Raw genomic sequence first — 15,666 nt, 5'->3', positions numbered from 1 at the left:
TTCTTATTGCTAAATTTGATAGATATTAACATCCGTACGGTTGGATCGTCAAGATTGAATTTTAAAAAAAAATAGAATTTGTATTCGGGACAACACTGCTTAATTGACTACCTTCTTGGACCGCTTTGACTATTATAAACTCACACCTTCTAGATATGGAAATTTTTGAAAGAAATTTCTTATTGCTAAATTTGATAGATATTAACATCCGTACGGTTGGATCGTCAAGATTGAATTTTAAAAAAATAGAATTTGTATTCGGGACAACATTGCTTAATTGACTACCTTCTTGGACCGCTTTGACTATTATAAACTCACACCTTCTAAATATGGAAATTTTTAAAAAAAATTTCTTATTGCTAAATTTGATAGATATTAAAATCCGTACGGTTGGATCGTCGAAAATGAATTTAAAAAGAAAAGAATTCACTTTCGAGACAACACTAGTTAATTGGACTACCTTCTTGGACCGCTTTTACTATTATAAACTCACACCTTCTAAATATGAAAATTTTTGAAAAAAATTTCATATTATTAAATTTGATAGATATTAACATCCGTACGGTTGGATCGTCGAAAACAAATTTAAAAAAAATAGAATTCGTGTTCGGGACAACGTCGGTTAATTGGACTACCCACTTTGACCACATATAGCTATTATATTTTAGTTATGCAACACACAACATAAATGAAAGGTTGGTGGAGTGGTGTGTGACTTGTTTTGATACATGAGAGGTCAGGGGTTCAATTCCCTTGGCCTTCAAAAATTTTCAGAGATTTTTATATCAAAATGGGTCTGGACCCACTGCCATGTCAACAAAATGGGTCCGGAGGTGGGCCCCACTGCCACGTCAGCCTCTAGGGCCCACTGCCACGTCACATGAATGGGTCCAGAACAGGGGCCCACTGCCACGTCAGCACGTGGGACCCACTGCCACGTCACCAAACTGGGTCCAGCAGTGGGGCCCACGGCCACGTCAGCACGTGGGACCCACTGCCACGTCACCAAAGTGGGTCCAGCAGTGGGGACCACTGCCACGTCAGCACGTGGGACCCACTGCCACGTCACCAAAGTGGGTCCAGCAGCGGGGACAACTGCCACGTCAGCACGTGGGACCCACTGCCACGTCACCAAAGTGGGTCCAGCAGCGGGGACCACGGCCACGTCAGCACGTGGGACCCACTGCCACGTCACCAAAGTGGGTCCAGCAGTGGGCCCACTGCCACGTCAGCACGTGGGACCCACTGCCACGTCAGCAAAAAATGGGTCCAGCAGTGGGCCCCACTGCCACGTCAGCACGTGGGACCCACTGCCACGTCAGCAAAAATTGGTCTAGCAATGTCTACTGCTATAATGCAACACTACCAACTCCTATAATGCAACGCCGTTTGAGTTCTGTTGCAGAAGATAGAAAACCAAGGGTCTATTGCAATACTTTCCATGCAACACTAGGAATACGCGTTGCATATGAGCACTTATGGCGTAGTGCCCTTAGGTAAAAATTTACATAATCATTATTTTATTATATTTTAGCTAACAGTTTTTGTTATTACCCTTGGAGATGCTCTAAGGATGATGAAGCTTTTTGCTGATCAACACTTGAGAGGCAATTTCTTTGTCTCGGTGCTTAGTTGCTCTCCATGTATTTTATTAAATTTAGGGCATTTGGCTAAAATTGCCCTTCTTACCATCTTTATTGCAAAACTACCACATGCCTCAAATTGTGCAGAAATACGATTTCTTTATAACTTTAGTTAAAACATTTGTACAAGTACGGAGTTTGTTTACAGATTCCACCATTTTCATCTTTTCATGTGCAAATCTCTCCCTCGTCTCTCACTCTCTCACTCTCGTCTCACTACCCTCTCTAACCTCTCTCCTCGCACTTTCTTTCTCATCGCCATAATGCCACCAATTCTCTCGATCGCGATGCAAATAGTGTTCATAGTTTCAAGAACACAATCGGATGATATTACATCAGTTGTGTTGGACAACGGAGGTGGCCGAGGTTTACAAACAGAGGACGTTGAAGATGTGTGTGTATGTCGTGTTCTTTATGGTGATAGTCGAATGGGTTGAGACGGAGATGTCAAGTTGGAGCGATGTAGTTAGGAGGGAGATGGGGATTGGGGGATGGATATTGAAAAGATAACGCATTGAAGGTTATGTTATGTGTATGTGGCAACTCTTTGTACCTACTTTTAATTGGTTGCTTTTAGATGATTTCATGGTTACTTTTGTGACATTAGACTGGCCCCACAGGGGTATTCATTTTTGCCATTTGCAACCACTTGCAATTTATTATGCAATTAAATATAATTTTCAAAAGATTTTTTTAAAGTTGCATTTGTGGTTGCATATAAGGTTGGTAACAGTTGCAGATATGGTTGCAGATGCAACCACCGTATTTTTGCAATTTTTTTTAAGGATAGTATTTTTGCAATTTGTTTAAAAAAATGACAGTATATTTGCGAAAATTCTTTTAGATTTGGGTATATATGAAAACCCCCCTTTAATTTATGGTTGTTGAAATGATGAATTTGTATACGACATATTGGAGATTACGTGATACAGGCTAAGTAATTTTATGAACTAGGAATTTGTTGTTGTTAAAGGAGAACTAGGGATATGGCTTACACCATATCCCTATTGTTAGCATCTATATAGCTCTATTTTTTGCATCTATTGTTTACTTCACACCATTTTTTGCTTCCCTTAGAATCCCTAGATTTTTATTGGACCTAGATCTATGCAGAATAAGAATCACCAGTTGTGATCTAGCGTTTTAAACCATACCAGAGACTTGCATTCTAGAGTTGAAGTGAGATTTGGTTGAAGTACTAATTAGACTATGTCATATTTTACAAGCGATACAACTTATTTTCTGTTATTTCTCAAGACATGTAGCACTCGCGGCCAACTCCTATGGTGTTAGGATATTGGGATGTTTTCTTTTTCAAAATTATGGAAAGGCGTAATGGTGCTACTCCCTTAGAAGCGATTCCTAGAAAAATGCGTAATCATAATACAAACAGCGGGCAAATTTGAGAAGCAGAGATCCAAAATATTGAATGAGGACAACACTGCAAGCACTCCCAAAATGTTAAGGTCTGAAAAAATTTAATTTAACCGCAAACTTCTGCCATGAGTTTAACTCGGCAGGAACAAACAAATAGGACTTCTTTCAGGGAGAATTTCTCGGAACATGCTCATGATGACTCGGAACATGCTCATTATTATCCTACACAGCAAGTCACGCTAATTTGTTCCTGTACCAAATTACGTTCTTTCAGAACATTCAGTAAATATGTGAGAACCATATAATGATTGCCTTAATTTTTACAAGTGTCATATCATACACCGCTCTTTCCTTAATTGATCTCATCAAGTCAAGATATCATAAAAACAAGATAATATTGATATGTATTAGATTTTATCACATTTAATGGTAAATTAAAGTAAACAATCAAGTAAAACCGATCAGAAAATTAATATACCACACTATCTGGCAGGTTAGAAACTTAATCAAAATACTTATTACATGAATAAAATTGAAGTATTGGATTTTTATTTATTAAATCATTCAAGAGAAGGCCAAGTCTTCTTACAGTTTTGCTTTATCAATTCCTTCCTACCGGTCGAAGGATTGGACTAAATTAAGCTAACATCTAGTTGTGATGTCCAACAAAACAAAAATTATCATCACTTTAGTAAAACAAATCTACAATCCTCTAAAGAGAAGATTTACTCGATGATCAAATAGTACGGGGAAAAATTAAACAGAAACGGCAATGGTACTCGCCAACTCACCGGAAATTTACCCTAGTTCGCCGCAAATCACCCTCAAGCAGTGCTCTCAAAATTTCTTAAATTAAAAATGGACCTGGGTTGACATAGGATTGATATGTGATGAGATGGACGGTCTGGATATGGTAATGGGTTGGTGAGGTTGTACCATATGACGACACGTGTTAGTATAAATGTAACCCACCACTGATCATTTGAGGTGGGCCGGATTGAGATCACTACCCCAAGGCTTATTACATGACCAATGACCGGATAACCGTGAGGAACTGATATGTATTTTCGGAATTATTATGATTCATATATTAACTTAATCGCGGATTTACTTATATTTTAATTGAATAGTTCATGTATGCGAGCAAGTAGTGACAGTTGGATTTAGTGTGACACACTAACTATAATATCCAGGCATCATTAGTCTTGTAAAAGATGGACAAAGAATTATTAGATTCGACCCCAATGACCCCGTGGAAACGACAATATTAAATTGCAGAGTTACCAATTTTGTGTCTGTCACAACTTGCTCATATACATGAACTCTTTCGATAAATATAAAAGTGAATCCGCGAATAAAATAATATATGGATCATAGTATTTTTGAAGATATATATTAGTCCCTCACCGTTATCCGGTCAACGGTCTTTAGTCAAGTAATAGGCCATGAGGGTAGTGATCACGATTTGGCCCACCTCCAATGATCCGTAGTCACCGTTATCCGATCAACGGTCATTAGTCAAGTAATAGGCCATGAGGGTAGTGATCACGATCCGGCCCACCTCCAATGATCCGTAGCAGGAGTACATCTATACTAACATGTGTCGTCATATGGTGCAAATCTCACCAACCCATCATCTTATCCGACTGTCCACATCAGCATATATCTTATCCTATGTCAACTCAAGTCTCTTTTTTATTTTAAAAAATTTTGCGAGCACTACAAAAGGGCGATATTTGCCACAGAGTAGGGTAATTTCAGGTGAGTTGGTGAGTTTCATTGTCATTTCTGTTCATTTGTTTGCCCGTACTATTGGATCAACAAGTAAATCTTCCCTTTCGAGGATTGTAGATTTTGTTTACTAGAGTTATATTATTTTTTGTTTTGTTGGAAATCACAACTAGATGTAGAGTGATTTAGTCTAATCCCTGTACCAGTAGGGAGGAAATGATAAAGTGAAATTATAAGAAGTCTGGGCTTTCTCTTGAATGAATTAAATAGCACCCAAGAATGCTTATCTTTCCAAAGCCACATTCATTATGTTCAAAAATTCATTTAGAACCGGTAACATTTACAAATTGAAAGTGCCTCAATGTGCCGCAGGGATCGCCAAATGTTCAACATTGGGTCTGCTAGCACTATGTGATCAAAACTACTGCATGGTACAAAGCAAATACTTCCATCCATGCTGTATTTAAGTTTGCTCCCAAAGTCTTAGATTTTCGCATCATTGTTCCTTGAAAACTTGTCTTTCCATATTGATCTTCCGTATTGATGACCTATTTGTTATCTTTATCAAATTAGTTGAACACCAGAAATTAACCATTACACTAGAACACTCCCAAAATGACAAAAAAAAAAAATGATTTGTGTACATTTAGTACGTACCGTGAAACAGCACACTGGATGTAACAAATAAAACCACAACAATAAACTAATTACATGAAACGCTCACACCTGTTTCCTTCTAGACCATGCCCCATTCTCCGTTCAAGATTATCGCCTCCTTGCATAACATTTGCTTGCCACTTTACAAGTGAATGTATTCCGTCCATTGATTGGTCTGGAAGATACAACCCAATAATTTACCCTGAACAACCACGGTACATAAGCCTGTTATCAAACACCAAACCAGACTTTGATCAAACCCTTTTTTGGCAATCATATCATACACCTCAGCTTATACCATCTAAATTAGATTCCAGAGACAATGTATATGAATAACAAACTTGACTAAAAAGATGAGCAGGAAACATAAAAGATTGAATGGGTTTATACCAAAAACGCCCTTTTCCCATCTGAAATTTCCAGCACAAAAACAACCCAATCCATTGATTAAAGATTCCACACAAATGGTCTCTCATGTTAACAAATTTAAGAAGAGAGGTAATACTGAACAAGGGAAGGGGCTCTGTACGGATGCAGCCTGTTGCCTCTGCTTAAAAGTAGTGTCATTTTCAACCTTAAAAGTTAAAACTAAGCGAGTAACCAGAGGAAAAAACACAAAAATAATTATCATATTTTTATATATCATTTTTTGAATTAATGATCAACAAAATTATTCTATTTTTTTTTGAGAATGATCAACCAATTTATTAATATCTGATATTTATAATTTTTTGTGTTTTGAATAAACGATGGTATATATGTGTGGGATTGTGGGTAATTGTGCGGCGTTGTATATGATAAAATAGTTTTTATAATAAAAAATAAAATTGAAAAAGGTTATTATTTTAAGAATGAGTATCGCGGTTACTAATTCTGAGAATGCGAATCAATCTTTTTAAAAATTAAAAAATTAATTTATAAGCGATACTCATTTTAAGAATGCGTATCAAAATAGGAACTATCGAGAAAAATACAAATATATCATATTTTTTACATATCATTTTTAAAACTAATGATTAAAAATATTATTTTATTATCATTTTGAGAATGAGTGACCGATTTATCTTATCTGATATCTATAATTTTTTTTAAAAGATAATTGGTAATGTAGGTGATGGTGTTGTGTGTTGAAACGGTGTTATATATGTTTGGGCCATTATCTGATGTTATATGATAAGATATTTTTTATAATAAAAAAATAAAATTTTAAGAAACTTATTTAGAGAATGAATATTTCGGTTACTCATTTTAAAAATGCGAATCAGTCTTTTCAAAAACTAAAAATTTAATTTATATGTGATATGTGATATATATTTTGAGAATATCTATTTTTGATCAACTATTTCAAAATAATATTTTTGTAGAAAAAAAGTTTATAAAATGATATTTTGGCTTTGGCGTACACATGAACTTCCTGGCAGAAGCCAAGAACTTGAACAACCAAACAAACCTGAATCACACTAATGGAGATCAAGGAAGCTTTATTTTATCATCTTTCCGCTCCCTTAATGCGCTGAAAGTGCTAAGTGATGGGATTTCTCTCCTCTCCCAAAACAGTACGCAATTGTTGATTGAAAAATAAGTACAACTTTTAGGCACTAGAGGATGATGAAGCTTTTTGCTGATCAACTCTTGAGAGGCAATTTCTCTATCTCGGTGCTTAGTTGCTCTCTATGTATTTTATTAAATTTACTGTTGTTGAAATGATGAATTTGTATACCACATAGTGGTGATTATGGAATACTGCAGGCCAAGTAATTTTTTGAACTCGTCTGAACGATGAGAATGTAAGGGATTTGCGGTTGTTATGGAGAACTAGGGATATGGCTTACATGCATTTTGTCCAGGTAATGTGTTGCTTGTGATCATACATCTCACTACACAGCTCTATTTTTAGCATCTATTGTTTACTTCACACCATTTTTTGCTTCCCTTGGAATCCATAGATTTTTTTCTTATACCAGATCTACGCGGAATAAGAATCACCAACTGTGTGATCTAGCATTTACAACCATACCAGCGACTTGCATTCTAGATTGGAAATGAGATTTGGTTGAAGTACTTAGATTCTATGTCATATATTACTAGCTATACAAATTATTTTCTGTTATTTCTCCAGACATGTAGCACTCGCGACCAACCTCTATGGTGTTGGGATATCGGGATGATTCTTAGAAGCTGTAAATTTACATTTGGTTATAGAAGTGGACAAGCAATGCTCCTTGCCCACTTAAAACAAGATATACAAGATAAACAAGAGCTTAGAAGATTGCAGAGAAAGAGAAAAAAGTAGAAGAAATATTTGTAAAATATAAATGGTGGGTGGACTCGCATGTATTCAGATCATCTTTTAAGATTGTGGAAACTGCAGAGTTGCGTAATATGGGAATAGTGAGACCGTAAAAGACGTGTTTATTGATTATACGAAAAAAGTTATTTATAAATGAAAATTAACTTTTAATTATGTGTTTGGATCATTTTTTTATATTTACAGGGTATAAAAGTTATTTTTTTTGAAAGCAAACTGACTTTTATTAGCTCAAAACCAGATCAAACATCAAAGTCTCCAACAAGAAATCTGGAGGAGACATAAAAACATTGAAGCAATTCACCATACATGGCGCCCTAGCTAGCAAATGGGCTGCCATGTTGGCCTGCCGTTTAACAAAGTAGATAGCAAAATCAGGTCTAGCGTCTAGAATAGAACGACACTGAGCAAGCACATCTCCAACTTCCAAGTTATACTCAGTCCCCATCTTCAGAGCTTTTACAGCAAGCAGCGAATCCGTCTCTATATCAACACCTGAGAGCTGCAAGTCCTCAAGCCATATCACAGCTTCGAGAATGCCCCTTACTTCAGCTTCAAACACAGTGATCTCCCCTGGATAACGAAGATTCTTCGCCTGAATAAACTCACCTTGATGATCCCGAATGATCAGACCTAAGGAGAAGGAATGAGCTCCAGAAACAACAGAAGCATCATTATTTACTTTGACTCTGTTTACTGCAGGAGCAACCCACCTACTCCCAACTGGTTGATGTTGCTGAGGTTCATTAGGTCCGTGTCTCATTTGTTTCTTCCTCACTTCTTGCCATTGCGAAATCTGACTATCACTCCATTGCATTGCAATACTAGGTGTTACCACTTTGTGTTCCCAGACTTTGAAATTTCTGGCGTTCCAAATACCCCATAGCACCTTAGCTAATTAAATCTGAACTTCAGACGTCTCTGATTCTAGTCTACCAAGAACCCATTCTGGTGCTGACTCCACTGTCCAGAAATCAAATTCAGCTCCCATAAGTCTCCAACACTCATTTGCAAACTCACAATCCATAAACACATGCAAGAGATGCTCCACGTCTTTGTTGCACATTGGGCAAGTAATCGGAATTTGGACTCCTTTACTTCTTAACCGCTAACGAACAGGAATTGTTTCCTACATAGCCGTCACAGAAAAATCTTAACTTTTTGAGGGACCTTCAGCTGCCATAAATGTTTCCAACCTTTCGACTGAGGAACTCGAAGACATGTACTAAAATGCAAATGCCGCCAGAACTTGTAACCTGATCTTACACTGTACTTCCCGTCGACTGCAGGCGTCCATGTAACACGATCACAGACCTGATTATTGGGAATGGGTGTTGCTAAGATTGCCTTAGCATCACAACTCAAGAATAAGTTAGACACCCGTTGAATATCCCACCTACGTTCACCAGGAATGTATAAATCGCACACTTTTCCACCTGCAATACTGCCACAATTTAGAGTTTCCACTCTAAAATCCTTCTTATCTCTAAGCCATGCATCCTCAAAAATTCTTATTTTCCTCCCGTCACCCACAATCCATCTGTACCCCATCCACACCGCCTCTTTGGCTTGCCACAGCCCTGACCATATATAACTTGCACCTCCTCCTCAAGTTGCTTCGAAAAAAGAATTATTGGGAAAATACCTCGCCTTGTAGACTCGAGCTATGAGAGTACGTATGTGGTTTATTAAGAAAAGTCCAGCAATGTTTTGCTAGCAGAGCAATATTGAAACCATACAGGTCGCTATAACCCAGACCACCCTCATTCTTTCCCATACTCATATTTTCCCAAGAGAGCCATTTAATATCTTTCTTATTGTTACCACTCGCACCCACCAGAAACTATTCATCATTTTCTCCAAATCTTGACTCAGCGTTCTCGGAAACAAGAAGCATGACATAGCATAGGATGGAATGGTTTGAGCAACATTCCTCAACAGAACTACTTTCCCTCCTAGAGATAGACACTTCTCACTCCAACCTTGAATTCGTTTCCACATTCTATCCTTAAGAAAATTAAAACAGGATTTTTTTATCTGCCAATGAGGGAGGGTAACCCCAGATACCGATCCCCGCTTATGTCTTTGTGCACTCCTAGCAGATTTTTAATATCCATTTGCAACTCCGCACCAACATTTGAGCTGAACAAGATACCAGATTTTTGAAGATTTATGGACTGGCCAGAGTAGAATTCATACTTTTGAAGAATCGACCGAACTTGACTTGCCTTCCTCCACTGCGGCTTTAAAGGGAAGAAAGCTATCGTCTGCGAATAAAAGGTGTGTGACCTCCGGAGCTCCCTCTGCTATCTTCACCCATGAATTGTACCATTCTCTGCAGCTGTACTAATCAAACGAGATAACCCCTCAACACAAAACAAGAAAAGGTACGGTGAAAGAGGGTCGCCTTGATGCAGGCCTCTCTTCGGAATTACAAGCCCTACCTGAGCTCCATTAAAACAAAAAGAATAGCTAACTGTTGTTACACATAACATGATCCAATCTATCCACTTTTGATCAAAACCCATCTGCTCCATCCTTCCTTTAAGAAAATTCCAGTCAACGCGATCATATGCTTTGCTAACATCAAGTTTCAGTGCCACTTCACCCGTTCTACCCTTCCGCAGTCTTCTCATATGGTGTACTACCTCAAACGCCACTAGAACATTATCCGTGATGCTTCGTCCAGGAACAAAGGCTGACTGATTTTCTGAAATAATGTCCGGAAGTATGCTTCGGATTCTATTGGCCAAAACTTTAGCAATAATCTTGTACATGACATTGTATAAAGCAATAGGGCGAAGGTCCTTCATAGTATCTGCGTTTTCTTTCTTAGGGATCAGAACAATGTTTGTGTCATTTAGCCCTTGGGGAAATGCCATATCCCTCATCCAATACTTGCAACTCTCATAAACTTCCCTCCTTAGGAGCTTCCAGAAATGCTGGAAAAGAGCTGGATTTAATCCGTCTGGACCAGAGCTCTTATCCGGATGCATTTGCTTTATCGCAGCTGTGAATTCTTCATAGCTGAAATCTTCTGTCAATTTGTTGTTCTGGGCTTCAGAAATCACATTCACGCCGCCTTCGACTGGCAGTTCACGCTCAGTATCCTCATTACCGAATAAGTTCACAAAATAATTCTCGACAATGCTACTCATTCCCTCCTGATCAGTCACTATAGCTCCATCTTCATTCCTGAACCAAAATTGACACCAGAAGTTCAGTAGGAAGAATTCCCCAAGCTCCCCAAACTGAGTCACCCGATCTCCTGCAAGTCCTTTTCCGTTTTCTTCCTTGTTTTACTGTTCGCGGAGCATTCCTGCTAACAAATAGAGAAACGAAGAACTCACCACAAAGCTAGATTGAGCATGCCCATTCAAATGAATTTTATCTAGAAAGATTTAGTAGTTTGTTGAGAACGGAATGCATTATTTTTACAGATGTTTCTTAAAGACAGATTCATCCTGTGCAAGATTTAAAAGAACTTGATTTAACACATAGAGGAGAAACTAGAGTAGGATTGTTCCTTTTGCCAGTACAGTAAAAAGTTCTGCAGCTAGACATTAGAAGATAATAAAGCTTACTGGAAGCTAATTCACTGACGGTTCATATATTAAAATGCAAATCAGTGCATAGTTTATGTTAAGGCCACTAAAATCTAAATTTTTTAATCAGAACTGGATTAAGAGTGTGCATACTCGACATCTTTCCGAAATGAGAACTTCAACGTTCCCTAGTAAGAATGTAATCTTCCTAATGAACCATAACTAGATTTAGAAGAGGTAGTTTGGTTAACATGTAAATCTCCAGGAATTTAAACTTTCTAGCAAATTGAAAGATTATTTGGTTGACCGCTATATGGAAACTGGAAGTCTGGAACTTCCTAGGAAATTGGAATTCCCCACATGCATAATTTAAAAACTTGCTTATATCACACCCTACTTTTACTCTACTTTTATTAAATAAACACTATTACACGCAATATATACCTTCCTCCACTATCTCAAATCTATTATTAAATTTTGACAGGCTCACCACTTTACTCACTTTTCAACTAAATTTACTCTTTTTTATTACCTTTTTCTTAATCTCAGTGAAAGTCAAACCAGCTCAATCTTTTTGGGACGGAGGGAGTATGTTACTATGTAAGGATTAGATGCCCCATACCAGGAACTCCAAAACTTCAAGACACAATTTTTAATATTTAAATACAGCAAATTCAGAACATAGTTACTTGAAAGTATAAAATGATTAAAAAATGTATGAAAAATTACTTGAAAGTGCAGGGTCTTTGAAGGTTAGTCATATTTATATTCAAAAGTGGGATGTATCTGGAAATTATTGCAATAACTCCATCTATTTTAGCAGAACCAATTGACTTTATTCACTAGAGATATAGCCAGGACTTAATTCTCCTCCCTTCCAAGGGGTGCTTATTCTTTAATTTGCTGTATACATGCACTTCTTGGGACTTGAGATTTAGCCACACTTTTGATTTTACTACGTAAGGATTTGATGCCCCAAACCAGGAACTCCAAAACTTCAAGAAAAAATTTATAATATTTACATAGAGCAATTCAAAACATAGTTACCCGGAATAGTCAATCATCAACCGCCCCGCAAAAAAATCAACAATCCGCCTCAGAACATTATTACAAAATGCCTTTTCCATTCCAGCCAAGGAAGGCCATTCAACCCCTTCCATTCTGCCTTCGTTGAAAAAATGGGCCGATTCTCTCAAGCTCTTGTTCTTCCTAATAATTACAGAATACATAATGGTCAGACTGGAAATATCTTGGTTTTCCTTGTGCTTCTTTCAGACATTTACTAGTACTCTTTACAAGTTTGTAGAAGGAATTCAACTAAAATGGACATGTAAAAAAAAGAAAAAAGGGATATCCAAAGTAAAGATTTTACTGTCCACATCTTTTGACAGCATGAAACCAGTTTTTTATCCAGTCTTCATTTTCTTTTTCATTAGCATCATAAACATAAATTTTAAGCATACGATATCCAATAATTCTGATTGAAGGATCACACAAAAATCAAAAATGTCAAAAAAATGGTACTTCATAGTACTTAGAGCAACTTCAGTGCAAGAGCCCAAGTCCAACTCTTTTGGGACCCATTTGTATGCCACATAAGTACAATCAGATTCTATAGGAGAGTTGTCTCATTTACTCCAACGCAAAAGCCCAGCTCCGTTTTTCAATAGGCCCCACCTATTTATTTTTTTTATCTAGTTTTACATCATTTTAAATAACTATTAATGATCCAATTATTTTTCTTTATCATAATAATTTGACTAAAATGATAAATAATTATTTTAAAAATAAGAAAAACAAAATTTAGATAATAAAGACACACATTACAAGAATAAAAATCACGCATTACAAGAATTAGAAAACACATAAAATTAAAAACATTACATAAGAAATAAATTAACGGTTATTATGAAATTGCGAGATATGCTCAATCAAATAAACTTGGAGTTGTCGATGTTTCTGTCTGTCCCGAATTCGAACATTATTTTGGATATATCTTTCATAAGGGGCAAACGGCTCTTCCTCTAGATTTGGTTGGGATAAACCATTTGTTGCATCATCATAAGTTGGTAACGAACCGAATGGAGTAGCATATGTATCCCGCTCGTCCTCGACAATCATATTATGCAATATGATACAAGCTCTCATTATTTTGGCGAGATCTTTCTTGTCCCAAAATCGGGCTGGACCACGTATAATTGCAAACCGTGACTGTAACACACCAAATGCTCGTTCCACATCTTTTCGCTGACCTTCTTGATATTTAGAGAATAATCTCCTCTTATCGCCTTGGGGACGTGGAATTGTTTTGACGAAGGTTGCACATTCAGGATATATTCCATCTGTTAAATAATATCCCATATTATAGTCGTTGCCGTTAACATTGTAGTTCACTTCAGGAGCACGACCTTCTAGCACTTCATCGAATATTGGTGACCGATCTAACACATTTATATCATTGTTAGAACCAGCAACTCCAAAAAATGCATGCCATATCCATAGGTCCGATGAGGCAACTGCTTCAAGCAAAATTGTCGGAACTCCTTTATGACCACTCATGAACATCCCTTTCCATGCTTTAGGACAATTTTTCCACTGCCAGTGCATGCAATCAATACTGCCCATCATACCAGGAAATCCGCGATCTTCACCAATTTTTAGTAGACGTTGTACATCATTTAAATTTGGCTTTCGCAAGTACTCACTCTCAAATATCAATATCCTTTTGTCGGACATGATTAAATTTGTCTATTAGATTTAATTTCCTAATATTATCGGCCTTCAACTCTTCATATTCATCTTGCATATCTTTTCTTGTTTTTGCCTTTCCTTTTCCTTTCTTAGCTGCTTTTGTACCTTTAGGACGAACAGGAGATTCCACGATATTTTCATTGGTCTCATCATTTCCCGATGTTGAATAAGCTCCAGAATCACTCAATTTAGTTCGTTTTCCACTTCCACCACTTGGAGTTGGAGCTCTCCACTTAGGTTGTCTCCGAAGCTCGTTCCAATGTAATTCAAAATTTGACTTCTTTTTGTATTTAGCTTTGTGGAGATCATGAGCTGGTTCGATTATGTTGTCCAAGTTCGAACCACTTCCCACCCTTCGCTCGGCTTGTTCATAGCAAGATCCATATTTTTGAGCTCCTTCATTTATTCATTGCCATCTTTTTTTAATAGCAATAGCACCTCTTTTGATAAGCCCGGGATTACTTTCTTCACAATACTGACGAATTCGATCCCAAAATGCTTCACCTTTTTGATCTGCACCGATTATAGGATCAGTAGATACATTCAACCATGCGCTAATTAGAAGTTTATCTTCACTCCATTTCCACTGAGTTATAGAATCTCGCATATTTTCAACTTCGATAACATCATCATTAAGATCGATAGTGTTAGTAGCATCGAAAGCAGAAGCTTGTGAGTGTGGAGAATTTTCATTGCTAATAGGATTTTGTTGAACTCCGGTTTGTGGATGCATATTTTGAAAATTTTGAACAAAAGGAAATTGAGAATTAGGAGGATACGGAAAATACGGATTTGGAAATGGAAATTGAGAATTAAAATTTGGATTTTGTGGACTTGAAAATTGAGAATTATCGATACTTGGATTTTGGTTGTACGGAAAATAAGGATTTGGGAATGAATATGGATATTGAGTATTCGGAAATTGAGAATTTTGGGGTTTGAATTTTGTGAGTTTGAAGGAGAATAATTGTTTGGGTTCATTTTTGATAGTGAAAAATATAAGCTTATTTGAAGAGAAGAAAGAAGTGAATGTGAATTTGAATTTTATAAATTTACAAGCTATTTATAGTGTAAAATTTTGGAACGTTAAAATTTTAAATATTGCAACGGCTATCTAAACGTTAATATTCAGTAACATTATTTTGTTCAGAACAGGCTGCAGCCTTTTTCATTTCATTTCATGCACCATAAAAGTGAAGTGCACTTTAGAAAGAAATGGCAATCAGGTGAGTTTTATATTACTAAAGCAATTGAGTGGGGAACATAAAAGTAAAAAAAGCAGAGACTTGGCCAGCCCAACTACTCGGGCTTGACCAACTTATACAATTTCCTCCAGCGCTGTAAAAATGAAACGGATCCGCCGCACGCTCTCCAACGCAGCACTCGGGCTTGCGTTGGAGTTGCTCTTAGACCTCTTTCAGGTTTGTATAGTAAACAAATTAAGTAGGGCATATACTGATGAATGTCTAAGTTATGTTACCTACCAAAATCGCTTTACAACTAAATGGTTTTTTATAGCTTCTTTAAATATATATATATATAATATATATATTCACAATAAAAAGGTGGACATGCTCCAAATGCTGGTTATGTTTGTGACTGTCTACAGAGTATCGCAGTGACTAATATAACTTAAATCAACATTGTGAAGTCT

The 15,666-nt window shown here is 37.0% G+C and overlaps 2 protein-coding genes across 2 annotated transcripts; both read right to left on the bottom strand.

The window, feature by feature from the left end:
- Positions 1-10,028: 10,028 nt before the first annotated feature.
- On the bottom strand, positions 10,029-13,886 carry LOC108207465 (uncharacterized). The gene is made up of 3 exons (XM_017377909.1): positions 13,276-13,886; positions 12,309-12,470; positions 10,029-10,911 (listed from the first exon to the last, which is right to left on the bottom strand). The coding sequence occupies exons 1-3, from the start codon at positions 13,884-13,886 to the stop codon at positions 10,029-10,031; spliced, it is 1,656 nt and encodes a 551-aa protein (XP_017233398.1).
- Positions 13,887-13,968: 82 nt separating this feature from the next.
- Positions 13,969-14,745, bottom strand: LOC135150522 (glutathione S-transferase T3-like). Its single transcript, XM_064086863.1, has 2 exons — positions 14,451-14,745; positions 13,969-14,408 (listed from the first exon to the last, which is right to left on the bottom strand). The coding sequence occupies exons 1-2, from the start codon at positions 14,743-14,745 to the stop codon at positions 13,969-13,971; spliced, it is 735 nt and encodes a 244-aa protein (XP_063942933.1).
- Between the last annotated feature and the right edge of the window lie 921 nt (positions 14,746-15,666).

This window comes from Daucus carota, chromosome 2, assembly GCF_001625215.2.
Source record: "Daucus carota subsp. sativus chromosome 2, DH1 v3.0, whole genome shotgun sequence".
Lineage (NCBI taxonomy): Eukaryota > Viridiplantae > Streptophyta > Magnoliopsida > Apiales > Apiaceae > Daucus > Daucus carota.
The sequence above is the reverse complement of the archived record's forward strand: the minus strand, read 5'-3'. Positions and strand labels throughout refer to the sequence as shown.

Bases quoted from the DNA above. Each gene is read 5' to 3' on its own strand.
- LOC108207465 (XM_017377909.1), bottom strand. From the start codon at position 13,886: ATGGGCAGTATTGATTGCATGCACTGGCAGTGGAAAAATTGTCCTAAA. The intron at 12,471-13,275 runs GTTTGCCCCTTA...TGTAATTATTAG, and splicing joins CCAAATCTAGAGGAAGAGCC to GAAGAACAAGAGCTTGAGAG. The intron at 10,912-12,308 runs GTAACTATGTTT...ATTTTGGTTCAG, and splicing joins TTGATGATTGACTATTCCGG to GAATGAAGATGGAGCTATAG.
- LOC135150522 (XM_064086863.1), bottom strand. From the start codon at position 14,745: ATGCATCCACAAACCGGAGTTCAACAAAATCCTATTAGCAATGAAAAT. The intron at 14,409-14,450 runs GTGCTATTGCTA...GAATAAATGAAG, and splicing joins TCCCGGGCTTATCAAAAGAG to GAGCTCAAAAATATGGATCT.